Source organism: Mycteria americana, unplaced genomic scaffold (genome assembly GCF_035582795.1).
Source record: "Mycteria americana isolate JAX WOST 10 ecotype Jacksonville Zoo and Gardens unplaced genomic scaffold, USCA_MyAme_1.0 Scaffold_191, whole genome shotgun sequence".
Lineage (NCBI taxonomy): Eukaryota > Metazoa > Chordata > Aves > Ciconiiformes > Ciconiidae > Mycteria > Mycteria americana.
Genome location: NW_027445531.1, coordinates 12,734 through 30,643, shown reverse-complemented (window position 1 = coordinate 30,643; position 17,910 = coordinate 12,734). Strand labels below are relative to the sequence as shown.

Sequence of the window (17,910 nt, the reverse complement as noted above, 5' to 3'; positions counted from 1 at the left end):
CGGCACCCCAATATCCTTAGGGGAAACCCTGAAACCTCCCATAGCACCCCAATATTTTTTGCGGGACCTTTAGATTCTCCCTGCACCCCAACCCCCCCGGGCACCCCAATATCCTCATGGAGGTCTCAACACCGCCCCCAAAACCACCCCACCCTGGGTACCCCAATATCCTTCGGAGGATCCCGGAATTCCCCCCACATCGAGACACCCCCAAGCACCCCAATATCTTTAGCGGGGCCCAAGACCGTCTCTGCACCCTAAGATCCTCCCAGGGCCCCCCCATACCCTCAGGGGAGCCCCAAGAAGCCCTGCAGGTCGAGCCCCCCTATGGCACCCCAATATCCTTAGGGGAACCCTGAAGCTCCCCATGGCACCCCAATACCATCAAGGGAACCCTGGGATCCTCCCTGCACCCCAAGACCCACCCCGGGCACCCCAAGACCCTTACGGGGGGGCTGGGATCCTCCCCAAATCCCACTGAGCACCCCAATACCCTTATGGAGGTCTCAGCACCCCCCCCCCAAAACCCCCCAGGTCACCCCAATACTCTCACAAGGATCCTGAGCCCCCCGGGCACCCCAATACTCTTATGAGAACCTTGATATGTGCCCTGAGCCCCAATATTGCGCCCAGCACCCCGCTATCCTTAGAGGGCGATTCTGCCATCCTACAGGCACCCCAAGATGCCTCTGGGCACCCCAATATGGGGTCCCGAACCCCCCCAGGCCACCCCGACCTCCCCTGGGGAAGGCCCTAGAATCCTCCCTGCACCCCAAGACCCCCCGATATCCTCACAGGGTTCTCCAGACCCCCGCGGGCACCCCAAAACCCCCAACCCCCCCGCGGTACCTTCGCCCGCCGACGCTGAGGAGACTGACTGGGGCGGGGCGGGGGCGCCGCCTTTTATACTCCGCGCCGACCACGCCCCACCCCGCCCCTAACCCCGCCCCTAACCCCGCCCCCGGCGCCGCCGAGGCGCCTGGCCTGGGCGGATCAAAGGGCACGAGGCGGGGGGGGGGGGCGGACCCCGGCCCTGGGCCCCGGGGGGGCAACGGGGGCCCCGGGGGGAGTTTGGGGGGCCCCAGCACCCCCCGCGGAGTGGAGAGACCTCAAGTCTGGAGGTACCGGCCTGTCCGTCGCCTTGGGGGGACCTCGTCACCCCTATCCCCTCCGGGGTACCCCCCCCGCCGCCATTTTGTTGCACCCCCAACGAGCCGCCATTTTGTTGTACCCTCAGGCGCTGCCATTTTGTTGTATCACAGGGAGCCGCCATTTTGGGATCTCCCCCCCAGCGGCCCGCACGGGGTATCCTGAGGGGATCCCCGCCTCCCCGCGGCCTCCAGGGCTGGTAGATCCCCGGTGCCCGCTCCCCCGCGGGTCTCCAGGCCTCTGCGGGGGTTCCTAAAGGTGCGGCCCGGTGTTCCCCCCCTCCCCGCGGAATGGTTCCTCCCGGATAGCTTCCCCTCCCCATAGCAACGCCCCCACTACCGGAAGCGGCGCCCAGCGGCAGCCAATGAGAAACGCGCCGTGACGGAAGCGGATCCGATCCGGAAAAGGCTGGGGCGGGACCGATGCGGTTGCCCGGGTGACGCCCCGGAAGCGAAGCTTCGCTCCCGGAAGCGGCTGCGGCGCGGCCATGGGCTCCTCGAAGAAGCACCGGGAGCGCGGCGGGGCCGAGGCGGCCGAGGAGGCTCCGGCGGCGGCGGGAACGGCCCCGGCGGGGGGGGGCAGCACCGCGGGGCGGCCCCGGGAGCACCGCAAGCACCGGCACCGCGGCGGGGAGCGACGAGGGAAGCGCAGCCGCTCCCGGGGGGAGCGAAGCGGCGGCGGCGGCGGCGGCTCCGGTGGCGGCTCCGGTTCTTCCTCGTCTCGCCGCGGTGGCCCCGAGGAGCCGGGAAGGAGCGGCCATGGCCGGGGAGGCACCGAGGCCGAGCGGCGCGGGAAGAGGGAGCGGCGGGAGGAGCGGGAGGAGCCCGGTGAGGGGGCGGCGGGCGGTCGTGAGGGGCTGGGGGGGGAACGGGGTGCAGGGGGTGATTCTGGGGCCCAGGGAGGGTGTTGGGGTGCGGGGGGGGGGGGGCTTGTGGGGTGCGGGGGTGGTCTGGGGTGCGGGGGAGCGGTTTGTGGGGGGCTGGAGGAGTTATGGGGTGCGGGAGAGGGTTTGGGGGGGCTGGGGGGGTATGGGGCACAGGGAGGGTGTTGGGGGGCTGGAGGAGTTATGGGGTGCAGGGGAGGGGTTTGTGGGGGGCTGGAGGGGGGTTGGGGGGCGCTGGGGGGGTATGGGTCACTTAGGGGGCGTATGGGGCACAGGGAGGGTGTTGGGGGGCTGGAGGAGTTATGGGGTGCAGGGAAAGGGTTTGTGGGGGGCTGGAGGGGGGTTGTGGGGGGCTCGGGGGGCTGGAGGGGAGTCCTGGGGTGACACGGGGGGTGGTTTGGGTGGGGGATGGCCGGGGGGGTCTCGGGGGGCTGTTGGGTGTCAGGAGGGGTGTCGCTATGGGGGGTGGGGAAGGAGCTGCCCCCCCTCGTTAGCTAACGCCCCCCCTTAATTAATCGCAGCCGCAGCCGCCAAGGCGGCCACAGCCGAGTCGTCCCTCAGCGTGGAGGAAACCAAGTGAGCGAACCCCCCGCGCCCCCCACCCGCTGGGCGACACCCCTCAGGGTGCCCCCCGCCCCTCCAAACCCCCCAACCCCCCCTCACTCCCCTTCCCCCCCCAGCAAACTCCGCGCCAAGCTGGGGCTGAAGCCACTGGAGACGGCGACCGTCAAGAAAGGTGAGCGGTGCTCCCCCACCCCACCCCAGACACCCCTCCCACCCATTTTTGGGGGGCACCCAGCACCCATTTTGGGGCGTGTGTCCCCCTCGCAGAGGCCGGGACCAAGGAGGATCCGGTGGCGGCAGACGTCATCAACCCGCTGGTGCAGCGGCAGCGGGAGGAGATCCGGGAGAAGCTGGCGGCCGCCAAGGAGAAACGGCTCCTCAACCAGAAATTGGGGTGAGGCACCCATGGGTGGGGGGGGGCGGCTCCTTTCACGGGGGCGGGGTGACTTCAAATTTCTTTTTTTACCCCAAAATATCTCCAGGAAGATCAAGACGCTGGGGGAGGACGACCCGTGGCTGGACGACACGGCTGCCTGGATCGAGAGGAGCCGGAAGCTGCAGCAGGAGAAGGAGTTGGCGGAGAAAAGGGTGGGTGGGGGAAACCGGGCGGGGCCTTACTGCACCCCCCACGTCGTTATGGGGGTGACAACCCTAAAACACGATGATTTTTGTAAGAAAGGCGTTAAAGTAATGATTTTATGCAAGTTCTTGAACGTCTCGGGCGTCTTTGAACGTTAATGTTGATGTTTATAGGTGTTCCCCAAAAACCTGTTTAAAAATGACGTTTTTCCAGGCCCCGTTTTCTTTCTAAAAAAATATTTTGTTGTTTTGGGGCAAAACCTTATGATTTTTAATGCTATTTGTTTTTCTCAGCGTGTGCTTTTCCCGTTCTTGCGGGATGCTTGGGTCGTTTGGCTGCTGGTTGAGCTCCTTGGCCACCAACACCCCCCCCCAGATCCTGTCTGGAGAGCAGATCTCCGGTCCCCGATGGATCCTTGGGGATCCTGGTGGAGAATCCGGTTGTCGTCCTCGTTAATTTTCGTACCGCTAATTGTGCGATGCCCCAACCCGCGTAGATCGTTCTAGAAGGTTGCTGAAGAGCGTCAGCGCCGTTTTGTCGTTAAAGATCTCCAGCCGAGGCTGCGCTCAGCCCTTGCGGCCGCTCGTTAGCGGAATCGTTGAGTGGAATTAAACCTTGAGGGACACCAGGAGGGAACGGCCACCAGCCAGGTGTCCCCCCGTTCTCCACAACCCAATGTCAAGTCCGTGGTCGTTCTATGTTAGGACAACTCACCCGGAAGGAAGCCAGGAGGGCCACCATCACTAAGCCCCCCCCAAAAGCCCTGTCTGCCGTTTTCTCTTCACCCACCGGGTGGGTGAGCTCTTTCTAGAAGATCATCAAGTTAATTTGGGGCGCTAGGCAGTCCGGTTGACCACGGTCGACGGTCGCGTTGGTCTTTAGATGCTTTTCAGTAGGACTTGGTTGATGTTTCGCGTTCTTTGTCCAGACGTTGAAGTTGCGCTAAAGGTTTTGCTGTGCTTTGAGTAGACTTCAAAGTCTTTAGAGGCCACAATAACGTTATCGGGGTCCCCCAAAACCTTTGGTACGTGGTTGAGAACGTTTTTGTAGCTCATCCGTTGAGTTTTGGTGGCCCCGCGTTGAGTTTTGGTGGCCCCCACGTTGCCTTGCCCATCCGTTGGCTCCTCTGGTGGTCCGGGAGGATCCCACCACTCCCAGTGGTCTCGGACCCGTCCAACTGGTCCCTTCCCCTTCCAGGCCAAGCTGCTGGAGGAGATGGACCAGGAGTTTGGCGTCAGCACCCTGGTGGAGGAGGAGTTCATGCGGAGGAAGAGGGTGAGTTGGGGACAGGCTTGGGGACCCTTGGGGACGCTCTGGTCATGGCCCTGACTGCCCCGTGTCCCCCCAGGACCTCTACAGCTCGCGGGACCTGCAGGGGCTGACGGTGGAGCACGACCTGGGGGCCTTCCGGGAGGGGGAGACCCTCGTTCTCACCCTCAAGGACAAGGGTGAGCTGGGGGGGACAGGGAGGGGACAACGGGACCCGTGGTGTCCCCAGAGGACACAGGGAGGAGATATGACACTCCTCAGGGGACATCGGGTCTGTGACCACCCGGGAGGGGATGCGATGTCCCTAAGGGGACACCAGGAGGGGACACGGGGCCCGTGACCTCGTAAGGGGACACCAGGAGGGGATGTGGGGCCCGTGACCTCCTAAGGGGACACCAGGAGGGGACGTGGGGCCCGTGACCTCCTAAGGGGACACCAGGAGGGGACGTGGGGCCCGTGACCTCCTAAGGGGACACCAGGAGGGGACACGGGGCCTGTGACCTCCTAAGGGGAAATCAGGAGGGGACGTGGGGCCCGTGACCTCCTAAGGGGACACCAGGAGGGGACGCGGGGCCCGTGACCTCCTAAGGGGACAACCAGGAGGGGACGTGGGGCCCGTGACCTCCTAAGGGGACACCAGGAGGGGACACGGGGCCCGTGACCTCCTAAGGGGACACCAGGAGGGGACACAGGGCCCGTGACCTCGTAAGGGGACACCAGGAGGGGACGCGGGGCCCGTGACCTCGTAAGGCGACACCAGGAAGGGACACAGGGCCCGTGACCTTGTAAGGGGACACCAGGAGGGGACACGGGGCCTGTGACCTCCTAAGGGGAAATCAGGAGGGGACGTGGGGCCCGTGACCTCCTAAGGGGACACCAGGAGGGGACGCGGGGCCCGTGACCTCCTAAGGGGACAACCAGGAGGGGACGTGGGGCCCGTGACCTTCTAAGGGGACACCAGGAGGGGACACGGGGCCCGTGACCTTCTAAGGGGACACCAGGAGGGGACACGGGGCCCGTGACCTCCTAAGGGGACACCAGGAGGGGACACAGGGCCCGTGACCTCGTAAGGGGACACCAGGAGGGGACGCGGGGCCCGTGACCTCGTAAGGGGACACAGGGCCCGTGACCTTGTAAGGGGACACCAGGAGGGGACACGGGGCCCGTGACCTCCTAAGGGGACACCAGGAGGGAACATGGGGCCCGTGACCTCCTAAGGGGACACCAGGAGGGGACACGATGCCGTGAGAGAGCACTGGGAGGGGACACGTGGCCCATGACTCCCTAAGGGGACACCAAGAGGGGACATGGGGCCTGTGACATCCCCAGGGGACACAGGGCGGGGACACAGGGCCCATGACCCCCCCCCAAAGTGACAAAAGGAGGAGATGTGATGCCCGCAGGGGACACGGTGTCACATCCAGTCTTGGTGGGACTCGGTGGCACCCGTGTCCTGCCGGTGCCCCTTGACCTGTCCCCATGTGTCCCCCACCCTGCGCTGGTGCCCTTTGCCCTGTCCCCCCCATATCCCTGAGAGCTGTCACCCTCCGTGTCCCCAAGCCTTGTCCCCTCAGTGTCCCCAAGTGCTGTCACCCCCCCTTGGTGTCCCCAAGCACCGTTCCTTTGGCATCTCCAAGTGTTGTCATCCCCAATGTCACCTCAATATCACCTCTCAATGTCCCCAAGCCTTGTTCCCTCACCTCCTCAAGAACTGTGCCCTTGGTGTCCCCAAGCGCTGTCCCTTGGTGTCCCTGAGCCCTGTCCCCCCAAGCCCTGTCCCCCCCGTGTCCCCGAGCCCTGTCACCCTGTGTCCCTGAGCCCTGTCTGCCCGAGCCCTGTCCCCCCGGTGTCCCCAAGCCCTGTCTGCCTGAGCCCTGTCCCCCTGGTGTCCCCAAGCCCTGTCACCCTGTGTCCCCAAGCCCTGTCTGCCTGAGCCCTGTCCCCCCGGCGTCCCCGAGCCCTGTCACCCCGTGTCCCCAAGCCCTGTCCCCCCGGTGTCCCCAAGCCTTGTCACCCTGTGTCCCCAAGCCCTGTCTACCTGAGCCCTGTCCCCCCGGTGTCCCCGAGCCCTGTCTCCCCGTGTCCCCAAGCCCTGTCTGCCCGAGCCCTGTCCCCCCGGTGTCCCCGAGCCCTGTCTCCCCGTGTCCCCAAGCCCTGTCCCCCCGTGTCCCCAGGGGTGCTGGAGGAGAGCGAGGACGTCCTGGTGAACGTCACCTTGGTGGCCGAGGAGCAGGCGCAGGAGAACGCCGAGCTGCGCAAGAAGAAGCCCCCCTACGTCCCCTACGAGGACGAGGACCCTGCCACCGCCACCCAGGTGTGTGTCCCCCCCCGTGTCCCCACGTGTCCCCCCCCGGCAGAGGCGTGTTACCCCGTGTTATCCCGTGTTAACCCGTGTTACCCCGTGTTATCCCGCGCCGCAGGGCCCCAAGGAACACGTGGTGCTCCCCAAATACGCCGAGCCCCCCCAGCGCCCCTCCTTCCGCCTGGGCCCGGGGGGGACGCAGGGGCCGATGACGGCGGGGGGTGGCCTTGGGGACCCCCGGCAGCAGCCCCCTGCCAACGGCCCAGCCCCCCAAAGCCTGGAGCTGCCCCCCCTCCGCCTGGCCCCTGAGTACCTGACGCCCCAGGAGATGGTGAGTGCTTTTGGGGGGGGGGGGGGCTGGTTTGGGGTGATTTTGGGGGGAGTTGGGGTGATTTGAGCCCTTTTTGGGGGGGCCCCTTGGGGGAGGTGGGCTGGTTTGGGGGGATTTGGGGGGGGGTTGGGGTGGTTTGGGGGGATTTGAGCTCTTTTTGGGGGGGCCCCTTGGGGGGAGAGGGCTGGTTTGGGGTGATTTGGGGTCATTTGAGGTATTTTGGGGGGGTTGGGGTGATTTGAGCCCTTTTTGGGGGGGCCCTTGGGGGCAGTGGGCTGGTTTGGGGTGATTTGAGGGATTTGGGGTATTTAGGGGTCTTTGGGGGGATTTGAGCCCTTTTTGGGGGGGCCCTTGGGGGAGGTGGGCTGATTTGGGGTGATCTGAGGTATTTTGGGGGGGTTGGGGTGATTTGAGCCTTTTTGGGGGGGGCCCTTGGGGGGATGGGGTGGTTTGAGGTGATTTGGGGGGGGTTGGGGAGTTTTGGGGGGGTTTGGGGGGATTTGAGCTCTTTTTGGGGGGGCCCCTTGGGGGGGGAGGACTGGTTTGGGGTGATTTGGGGGGTTGGGGTGTTTTTGGGGGGTGGGGCTATTTAAGCCCTATGGGGGGGGTCTTGGGGGGCTGGTTTGGGGTGATTTGAGGGGTTTGGGGTATTTTGGGGGGGTTGGGGGGGATTTGAGCCCTTTTGGGGGGGGCCTTTGGGGTACGTGGGCTGGTTTGGGGTGATTTGAGGGGTTTGGGGTATTTTGGGGGGGTGAGCTTATTTGAGCTCTTTTTGGGGGGTCTTGGGATGCCTGAATTTGGGGGGATTTTAGGGAAGTGGGGGGTTATTTGAGCCCTTTTTGGGGGGTGTTTAGGGGGTTGGGGGGGTTGGGTTGATATGTGGGGTGTTTTGGGGTGGTTTGGGGTTATTTGAGTCAGTTTGGGGGGGGCTGGGGAGCAGATTTTGTTGATTTTGGGGTGTTGGGGGTATTTTGGGGGCTTTGGGCTTATTTAAGTGGTTTTGGGGGGCTCTGGGGCAGATTTGGGGCAGTATTTGGGGGTCTGGGGTATTTTGGGGTCCTGTTTTGGGGGGGTGGGTCCATTCTGGGCCACTTGCCTCATTTTGGGGTGTTCGGGGATGTTTTCGGTGACCCTTGGTGAGATTTTGGGGTCATTTGGGGTGGGATTGGCTCCGTTTCAAGAACGTTGAATTTTTGGGGGCCGTTTGGGGAAATTTCATTGATTTGGGGCCATTTTGGGGAAAATTGAGGGGGTTGGGGGGGGACCGAGAGCTTTTTTGGGGGGGGGGGGGGCTTCATCTTCAGGTTTGGGGTGTTGGGGTTGGCGTGAGCCCCGGTGATTTGGGGGGGGGGGGTGGTGTTCTCCAGCCCCAGGGCATTGTGGGTAATGGGGGGGTGTGTGCCCCTGCCCCGGGGCATTGTGGGTAACGGGAGGACCCCCCCCCTCGCCCCCCCCCAGAACGTGGGTTTCCGGAAGACGCGGCGCCGGGTGCGGCGGCTCCGGCGGAAGGAGAAACCGCTTCGCGCCGACGACCTCCTGCCCCTGGCCCCCGGGGACACCCGCGGGGACTTCGGCTCCAGGTGGGCACCCGGGGCGTCCTCGGGGGCACCCATGGGTGCTGGGGCGGGTCTCAGGGTGGTGGGCAGAGTCCTGGGAGGCACCCATGGGTGCTGGGGGGGGGTCCCCAGGGAGCAGCCATGGGCGTTGGGGGGGTTTCAGGGTGCTGATGGGAATCATAGAGAGCACGCGTGGATGCTGAGGGGGGTCTCAGGGTGCTGGGCAGGGTCCTGGGAGGCACCCATGGGTGCTGGGGGGGGGGTCCTACGGAGCACCCATGGGTGTTGGGGGGGGTCCCAAGGTTGGTGAGGACAGTCTTAGGGGGCATGCAGGGGTGCTGAGAGGGGTCTCAGGGTGCTAGGCAGGATCCTGGGAGGCACCCGTGGGTACTGGGGGGGTGCCAGGGAGCACCCATGGGGGTTGGGGGGGTCCCGGAATGCTGAGGAGAGTCCTAGGGAGCATGCAGGGGGGCTGAGGGGGGTCTCAGAGTGCTGGGCAGGGTCCTGGGAGGCACCCATGGGTGCTGGGGGGGGGTCCCAGGGTGCTGGGGGGGGTCCCAGAGAGCACCCATGGATGCTGGGGGGGGTCCCAGGGAGCACCCATGGGTGTTGGGGGGGGTCCCAGGGTTTTGTGGGGGGTCTTGGGGTAGCTGTGGTTCCTGAAATGGTTGTCAGGGTGCTGGGGGGGGGCCCAGAGAGCACCCATGGGTGCTGGGAGGTCCCAGGGTCTGGGGGGGATCTTGGCGTGCCGGGGGTGTCCCAGGCGGCACCCATGGGTGCTGGGGAAGGCACCCGGGGCAAGGTTTGGATTTCAGCCTGGGTCTGGGGGTGCCGCCGGGAGCACCCAAGGGTGTCGATGGCAGCACCCAACCCCCCCTTCCCTCTTACCCCCCCCCCCCCCCCAGGACCCGAGGTCGAGGCCGTCGGGTGCAGGAGGATGAGGAAGGCGCAGAGGCGGGGGAGGGGGAGCCCGAAGCGCCCCCCACCCCCCCCTCGGGCCCCCCCCCCCCAGCTCCCCTCCGACGACACCCGCCTGGAGAGCATGGACATCAGCAGCGAGGGTGCGGCCGGGGGGCACCCACGGGCGGGGAGGGGAGCACCCAGCGGTGGTGGTGGTGGTGGGGGGGGGCTGGTGCAGGGCACCCCCCCGGTCCCATCCTAAGGGGTGCCCCCCCCGTGCCCCCCCAGACGAGGCGCAGGGCCCGGCCTCGCCGTCGGCGCTGGAGGAGGACGAGGCGGAGCAGGAGCTGCAGAAGCAGCTGGAGAAGGGCCGGCGCCTGCGGCAGCTCCAGCAGCTGCGGGAGGCGGGGGGAGAGAAGGTGAGACCCGGGGGGGGGGGAGCACCCCCCAGCACCCACAGAGTCCTGGGGATCCCTGAAATTGGGGGATGGGGGCACCCAGGCACCCCCCCCCCCCCCAGCACCCACAGAGTCCTATGGAAGCCCTGAAGCAGGGGACAGCAGCACCCAGGGGTCGGGGTCGGGGTCGGGGTCCGTCCCCCCCCCCCCCCCCCAGCACCCACAAAGTCTTGCAGCCCCCCCAAATGATGGGAGGGGGGCACCTAGGGGTCCGGGCACCCCCCCGTCACCCACAGAGTCCTATGGAACCCCCAAATTGGGGGATGGGGGCACCCAGGCGCCCCCCCCCCAGCACCCACAGAGTCCTATGAAAGCCCTGAAGCAGGGGACAGCAGCACCCAGGGGTCGGGGGTCCCCTCCCCCCCAGCACCCACAGAGTCCTGCAGCCCCCCCAAATGATGGGAGGGGGGCACCCAGGGGTCCGGGCACGCCCCCGTCACCCACAGAGTCCTATGGAACCCCCAAATTGGGGGATGGGGGGACCCAGGCACCCCCCCCCTCCAGCACCCACAGAGTCGTATGGAACCCCCAAACCAGGGGATGGGGGGGGGATGCAGGTGTCTGGGGGCACCCAGGTGTCTGGGCACCCCCACTCCCCCCCCAGCACCCACAGAGTCCCACAGCCCCCCCAGATCAAGGGACCGGGGGACCCAGATGTCCAGGCACCCCCCAGCAAGCAGAAAATGGGGGGGCCGTGAGTCTTGTGGCCCCCCCAAATGCAGTGTGGGCACCCAGGGTGGTGGGGGGCAGCCAGGCCCCCCTGATCCCCCCCCCAGGTGCTGCTGTGGGGGGGCTCCAGGGGGACCCAGGACCCACTGACACCCCCCCCACCCCCGTTGCCCCCCCAGGTGCTGGAGCTGGTGCGGGGGGCGGGGGGGACCCCGGGCCCGGACCCCCGGGCGGGGGCCATCGTCTTCAACGCCACCTCCGAGTTCTGCCGGACGCTGGGGGAGATCCCGACCTACGGCCTGGCCGGGAACCGGGAGGAGCAGGAGGAGCTGATGGTGGGGGGCGAGATGGGGGGGCTGGGGGGCGATGGGGGGGCTGGGGGGCGAAAGGGGGGGGTAGGGAGATGATATAGGGGCTGGAGAGCGAAAGGGGGGGCTGGGGGGCGAAATAGGGGGGGAGGGAGATGATATAGGGAGCTGGGGGGCGAAATGGGGGAGTGGGGTGGTAAAATGGGGGGGGAGGGAGATGATGTAGGGGGCTGGGGGGTGAAATGGAGTAGGGAGATGATATAGAGGGCTGGGGGGCAAAATGGGGGGGTGGGGGGAATGGGGGGGTGGGGGGCAAAATGGGGGAGTAGGGAGATGATATAGGGGGCTGGGGGGGTGAAATAGGGGGGTGGGGTGGTAAAATGGGGGAGTAGGGAGATGATATGGGGGCCTGGGGGGCAAAATGGGGGGGTGGGGGGGCAAAATGGGGGGGCAGAGAGATGATGTAGGGGGCTAGGGGGTGAAATGGGGGGGTGGGGTGGTAAAATGGGGGGGTAGGGAGAGGATACGGGGGCCTGGGGGGCGAAATGGGGGGGCAGAGTGGCAAAATGGGGGGGTAGAGAGATGATGTAGGGGACTGGGGGGGCGAAATGGGGGGGCGGGGAGATTATATAGGGGGCTGGGGAGCAAAATGGGGGGGCGGAGTGGCAAAATGGGGGGGTAGGGAGATGACATAGGGGGCTGGGGGGCAAAAGGGGGGGGGAATGCGGGGGCAGGGTGGTAAAATGGGGGAGTAGGGAGATGATGTAGGGGACTGGGGGGGTGAAATGGGGGGGTGGGGTGGTAAAATGGGGGGGTAGGGAGAGGATATGGGGGCCTGGGGGGTGAAATGGGGGAGTAGGGAGATGATATAGGGGGCTGGGGGGCGCAATGGGGGGGCGGAGTGGCAAAATGGGGGGGTAGGGAGATGATATGGGGGGCTGGGGGGCAAAATGGGGGGGTTGGGGGGCAGATGCAGGGGGGCTGTGGAGATTTGGAGGGGCTGGGGGTGATGTTGGGGGGCTGGGGGGTGATATGGGGGGCTTGGGCGTGATGTGGGGGGGTGTGGACATTTGGGGGGGCTGGGGGTGATGGGGGGGCTGTAGACATTTGGGGGGCTGTGGGTAAAATGGGGGGTGGGGGCAGATGTGGGGGGGTTGTGGACATTTGGGGGGGCTGGGGGTGAAGTGGGGGGGCTGGGGACACTTGGGGGGCGATACGGGGGGGCTGGGGGAAGGTGGGGTGTCCGTTGGGGGGCGGGGGTGGCACCTGGGGGGGGCACTTGTCATTTCTCATCACTTGTGTCGCCGCGTGTCCCCCTCACGTCCCCCCGTGTCCCCCTCACGTCCCCCCGTGTCCCCCTCGTGTGTCACCCCCCGATGTCCCTCCATGTGCGGTCACCCCCTCGATGTCCCCCCATGTGTTGTCCCCTGTGTCACCCCCCCGTGTCCCCCTACAATGTCCCCCCCATGTCCCCCCACGTCTCCCCCTTTGTCCCCCCACGCCCCCCCACGTCCCTCGCGTGCTCTCCTGTTTCATCCCCGTGTCCTCCCCGCGCTGTCCTCCCGTGTCACCCCCTCAATGTCTGTGTCCCCCTCGATGTCCCTCCCCGTGTCCCCCCATGTCCCCCGTGTCCCCCCGATGTCCCCCCGTGTCCCCCCAGGCCTTGGAGCGGGCGGGACGCCCCTCGCCCCCGGGGGCCCCCGACTCGGAGGGGGAGGAGAACGTGGGCTGGAGCAGCGTCAACCTGGCCGAGGAGCGGCAGCACCAGGACGTGAGCACCCCAAAAACAGAGGCACCCCGAAACTGGGGGGACCCTGAAACGGGGGGGGGACCCCAAAATTGAGGATGCCCCTAAACCAGGGACACCCCTAAACCAGGGACACCCCAAAACTGGGGCACCCTGAAACTGGGGCAGCCCAAAAACCAGGGACATCCTGAAATGGGGACACCCCAAAACTGGGACAGGTGGACCAGGGGCACCCTAAAAACAGGGACACCCCTAAACCAGAGTCAGCTGGAACAGGGGCACCCCAGAATTTGGGACGCCCCAAAATGGCACACCACACCCCAAAATCAGGGGGGTGGGATCCCCCTAAACTGCAGCACCCCAAAACCGGGGTGATTTCTGAACCCAGAGGCAGGGTCACCCCCAAACCAGGGTCACCCCACCCCCAGGGGCACGGGACACCCCACAGAGAAGCACCCCAAAATGGAGTGGGGAATCCCGGGGTGCTGCTCTGAGGTGGGGGTTTTGGGGGGGGCACCCTGGGGGGGGGGGGTTGGGGTCCCTTTTGGCCCCTTGGGGGGTGCTGGGGGGTCCCCCAAAGTGGGGGGGGGTCTCCTCTGAACCCCCTTTTTGTCCCTTTCCAGTTCTCGGCCTCCTCCACCACCATCCTTGACGAGGAGCCCATCGTTAACCGGGGCCTGGCGGCCGCCCTGCTCCTCTGCCAGAACAAGGGTGGGGCCTGCACCCATGGGTGCCCCCGGGGTGGGAGGGGCACCTTTCATCACCTATAGGGTGGCTTAGGGTCCCTATAGGGTGGTTTAGAGTCTCTATAGGGTGGTTTGGGGTCCCTATGGGGGAGTAGTTGGGGTCCCCTGGGGCTGTGTGGGGTTGGGTTGTGCCCGGGGGGGTTATTGGGGTTCCCCTGGGGTGGTTTGGGGGGGTCTATAGGGTGGATTGAGGGCCCTATAGAGGGATACACAGGGGTCTGGAGAGTCTATAGAGTGATTTGGGGGCCCTATAGAGGGATCTAGGGGGGTCTGGGGAGTCTATAGAGTGGTTTGGGGGCTCTGTAGAGAGATCTGGGGTGGTTTGGGGGGGTCGTTAGGGTGATTTGGGGACCCTATAGAGGGATGCATGGTCTATAGGGTGATTTGGGGGCCCTATAGAGGGATCCAGCAGGCTCTGGGGGGTCTGTAGGGTGGTTTGGAGACCCTATAGAGGGATCTGGGATGGTTTGGGGGCCCTATAGAGGGATCCATGGTGGTTTGGGAACTCTATAGGGTGACTTACGGACACTGTAAAAGGAATTCAGAGTAATTTGGGAACTCTATAGGGGACCCTGGGCGGGGGGGAATCCAGGGTGGTTTGGGGTCTATAGAGTGATTTGGGGGGCCCTGTAGAGAGATACAGGGTGCTCTGGGGTCTGTATAGGGTGCTCTGGGGAGTCTATAGGGAGGTCTGGGGTCTGTATAGGGTGCTCTGGGGTCTCTATAGGGCAATTTGGGGATCCTATAGGATGCTCTGGGGATCCTATAGCGAGCTCTCACATCTGTAGGGTGCTCTGGGGAGTCTGTAGGGTACTCTGCGGTCACTATAGGGCAATTTGGGGATCCTATAGCGAGCTCTGAGGTCTGTAGGGTGCTCTGGGGAGTCTGTAGGGTGCTCTGTGGTCTTTATAGGGCTATTTGGGGATCCTATAGGGTGCTCTGGGGATTCTATAGGAAGCTCTGAGGTCTGTAGGGTGTTCTGGGGAGTCTGTAGGGTGCTGTGGGGTCAGTATAGGGCAATTTGGGGATCCTATAGCGAGCTCTGAGGTCTGTAGGGTGCTCTGGGGAGTCTGTAGGGTGCTCTGTGGTCTTTATAGGGCAATTTGGGGATCCTATAGGGTGCTCTGGGGATCCTATAGGGAGCTCTGACGTCTGTAGGATGTTCTGGGGAGTCTGTAGGGTGCTCTGGGGTCTCTATAGGGTGATTTAAGAACCCTATAGGGTGCTCTGGGGTCTCTATAGGGAGATTTGGGGACCCTATAGGGTGCTCTGGGGTCTGCGTAGGGAGGTCAGGAGTCTCTATAGGGTGACGCAGGGTCTCCATAGGTTGCCCTGACCCCCGTCCCCGTCCCCCCAGGGCTGCTGGAGACGACGGTGCAGAAGGTGGCGCGGGTGAAGGCCCCCAACAAGTCCCTGCCCTCGGCCGTCTACTGCATCGAGGACAAGATGTGGGTGACGTCACCGCGGCACGGCGTCACCGCGTCCCCCCCTCCCGCCCCCTGTCACCCCGCCTCGCCCCCGGCTCTCCCCGCTGGTGACCAGCGCAGCCGGCGTGAGGAGCATGGGCGCTGCCGTGTCCCCGCCGCCTCCCTGCGTGCCCACGGCCCCCCGTGTCCCCCGGTGTCCCCCGGTGTCCCCCCGTCCCCCCCGCAGCGCCATCGGTGACCAGCGCGGCCGGTGCAAGGGGGACGGGCGCTGCCGTGTCCCCTCCGCGTCTCTTGCTGCCCCCATCCCGACGTCCCCGTGTCCCTGGTGTCCCCGTGTCACCTGCACGGGGCCATCGGTGACCAGCACAGCCGGCATGAGGAGCACCACGCGTCCCCTCTGTGTCCCTGGTGTCCCCATGTCCCTGGTGTCCCCCTGTCCCTGGCGTCCCCATGTCCCCCACGCAGGGCCATTGGTGACCAGCACAGCCGGTGTGAGGAGCACCACGCGTCCCCTCTGTGTCCCCCTGTCCCTGGTGTCCCCATGTCACCCGCACAGGGCCATTGGTGACCAGCACAGCCGGTGTGAGGAGCACCACGTGTCCCCTCTGTGTCCCTGGTGTCCCCCTGTCCCTGGTGTCCCCATGTCCCCCACGCCATCGGTGACCAGCACGGCCGGCATGAGGAGCACCACGCGTCCCCTCCGCCTCCCTGGCTGCCCCCATCCCCGCGTCCCCTCGTGTCCCACGACGTCCCCGTCCCCGTCCCCCCCCATCCCTACGTCCCCCTGTCCCTGACGTCCCCCTGTCCCCGACGTCACCCGCGCAGGGCCATCGATGACAAGTACAGCCGGCGCGAGGAGTACCGGGGCTTCACGCAGGACTTCAAGGAGAAGGAGGGCTACCGCCCCGACGTCAAGATCGAGTACGTGGACGAGACCGGCCGCAAGCTGACGCCCAAGGAGGTGCGGGGACAGCGGTGACGCGGCCGGGGGGGGGGCCCACGCGTGTCCCCTGTCCCCCCCCCCGATGTCCCTTGTCGTCCCCCCAGGCGTTCCGGCAGCTCTCCCACCGCTTCCACGGCAAAGGCTCGGGGAAGATGAAGACGGAGCGGAGGATGAAGAAGTTGGATGAGGAAGCGGTGAGGGGTTATTGGGGGGGTCCCATGAGGAAATTTCGGGGGGGGGGGGGGGGGGCAGGAGCCTTTTGGGGTCCCCCGGCCCTGTTGTGGGTCTTCAGCACCATTTGGGGGTCCCCAACCCAATGCCAGGCCCCCTGCACCCTTTTAGGGTCCTCCAGGCCCTTTTGGGGCCTTCAGCCCAGTTTTGGGGTCCCCTTGCCTCCACTGTAGCCCTTTGGCCCAATTTGGGGGCCCCTTGACCCAAGTTTGGGTCCTTCAGCTCAATTTGGGGGCCCCGAACCCCAATTTGGGGGTCCCCCGCCCCCTTTGAGCCCCCCCCATCTCTTTTGGGGTCCCTCAGCTCCAGTGACGCAGAGATGGCACCATCGGCCCCATTTTGGGGTTCCCTCAGGTCCGCTTTGGGGGGGGGGGGTCTCCACCCCTTTTGGGGGTCTCCTCCCCACTTTGGAGGTTCCCTTAGATTTGGGGGTCCCTCTCCTCCCCCCCCCCTCAGGGGGGATCCCCCCAAATTTGCCCCCTCCCCCATCCTGCTCACGACTTCCTCTGCTCTTGGGGCTTGGGGGGAGTGTTTGGGGTGGGGGATGCCCTTTATTTTGGGGGGGTCCCCCCATGTTTTGGGGGGGTCCCCCCATTTTTTGGGGGTCCCCCCTTATTTTGGGGGGGGTCTCGCCCCCGTGCGCGGCAGCTGCTGAAGAAGATGAGCTCCAGCGACACGCCGCTGGGGACGGTGGCCCTGCTGCAGGAGAAGCAGAAGGCGCAGAAGACGCCCTACATCGTGCTCAGCGGCAGCGGGAAGAGCATGAACGCGTGGGTGCTACTGGGAGCACTGGGAGGGACTGGGAGGGGTGCTGGGGGGACTGGGAGCGCTGGGAGGGGTGGGAAGGGCACGGGGAGGGGGACTGGGAGCACTGGAGGGGGGGTGCTGGGGGGACTGGGAGCGCTGGGAGGGGTGGGAAGGGCACGGGGAGGGGGACTGGGAGCACTGGAGGGGGGGTGCTGGGGGGACTGGGAGCGCTGGGAGGGGTGGGAAGGGCATGGGGAGGGGGACTGGGAGCACTGGAGGGGGGGGTGCTGGGGGACTGGGAGCACTGGGGGGGGTGGGAAGGGCACTGGGAGGGGGACTGGGAGCACTGGAGGGGGGGGTGCTGGGGGGACTGGGAGCGCTGGGAGGGGTGGGAAGGGCACGGGGAGGGGGACTGGGAGCACTGGAGGGGGGGTGCTGGGGGGACTGGGAGCGCTGGGAGGGGTGGGAAGGGCATGGGGAGGGGGACTGGGAGCACTGGAGGGGGGGGTGCTGGGGGGACTGGGAGCACTGGGGGGGGTGGGAAGGGCACTGGGAGGGGGACTGGGAGCACTGGAGGGGGGCTGCAGGGGGGACTGGGAGCGCTGGGAGGGACTGGGAGGGGTGCTAGGGGTACTGGGAGCACTGGGAGGGTGGGTGGGAAAGGCACTGGGAGAGACCGGGAGGGGTGCTGGGTGGAATGGCAGGGACTGGGAGGACTGGGAAGGGCACCGGGAGGAGATTGGGAGCCCTGGGAGGGGGACTGGGAAGGATGCTGGGGGGACTGGGAGCACTGGAGGGGGGGTGCTGGGGGGACTGGGAGCACTGGGAGGAGTGGTAAGGGCACTGGGAGGGGGGTGGGGAGACTCAGGTGGGAGGTGGGGGGCACTGGGATGGGACTGGGAGGCACTGGGAGGGCACTGGGAGCACTGGGAGGGTGCTGACCCCCCTTCCCCCCCCAGGAACACCATCACCAAGTGAGCCGGGGGACGCCCCTGTCCCCTCCCGTGTCCCCCCCCTGTGTCCCCCCCTGTCCTCCGTGTCCCCCCCCCCCCCGTCCCCGCGGGGACAATAAAGGCCTTGGGGACGGCCACCGTCTGCCA

General features: G+C 66.1%; 1 protein-coding gene across 1 annotated transcript; it reads left to right on the top strand.

Moving 5' to 3' along the window:
• Positions 1–1,595: 1,595 nt before the first annotated feature.
• On the top strand, positions 1,596–17,906 carry SART1 (spliceosome associated factor 1, recruiter of U4/U6.U5 tri-snRNP). Its single transcript, XM_075489543.1, is given in 21 exon segments — positions 1,596–1,976; positions 2,554–2,608; positions 2,713–2,768; positions 2,864–2,990; positions 3,079–3,184; positions 4,374–4,451; positions 4,525–4,624; positions 6,620–6,759; positions 6,866–7,078; positions 8,537–8,658; positions 9,540–9,609; positions 9,611–9,695; positions 9,823–9,953; positions 10,841–10,996; positions 12,630–12,740; positions 13,340–13,427; positions 14,820–14,910; positions 15,715–15,850; positions 15,937–16,026; positions 16,712–16,833; positions 17,770–17,906. Coding segments are annotated over 21 exon segments (2,436 nt in total). The 5' UTR covers positions 1,596–1,636; the 3' UTR covers positions 17,789–17,906.
• Positions 17,907–17,910: the final 4 nt, after the last annotated feature.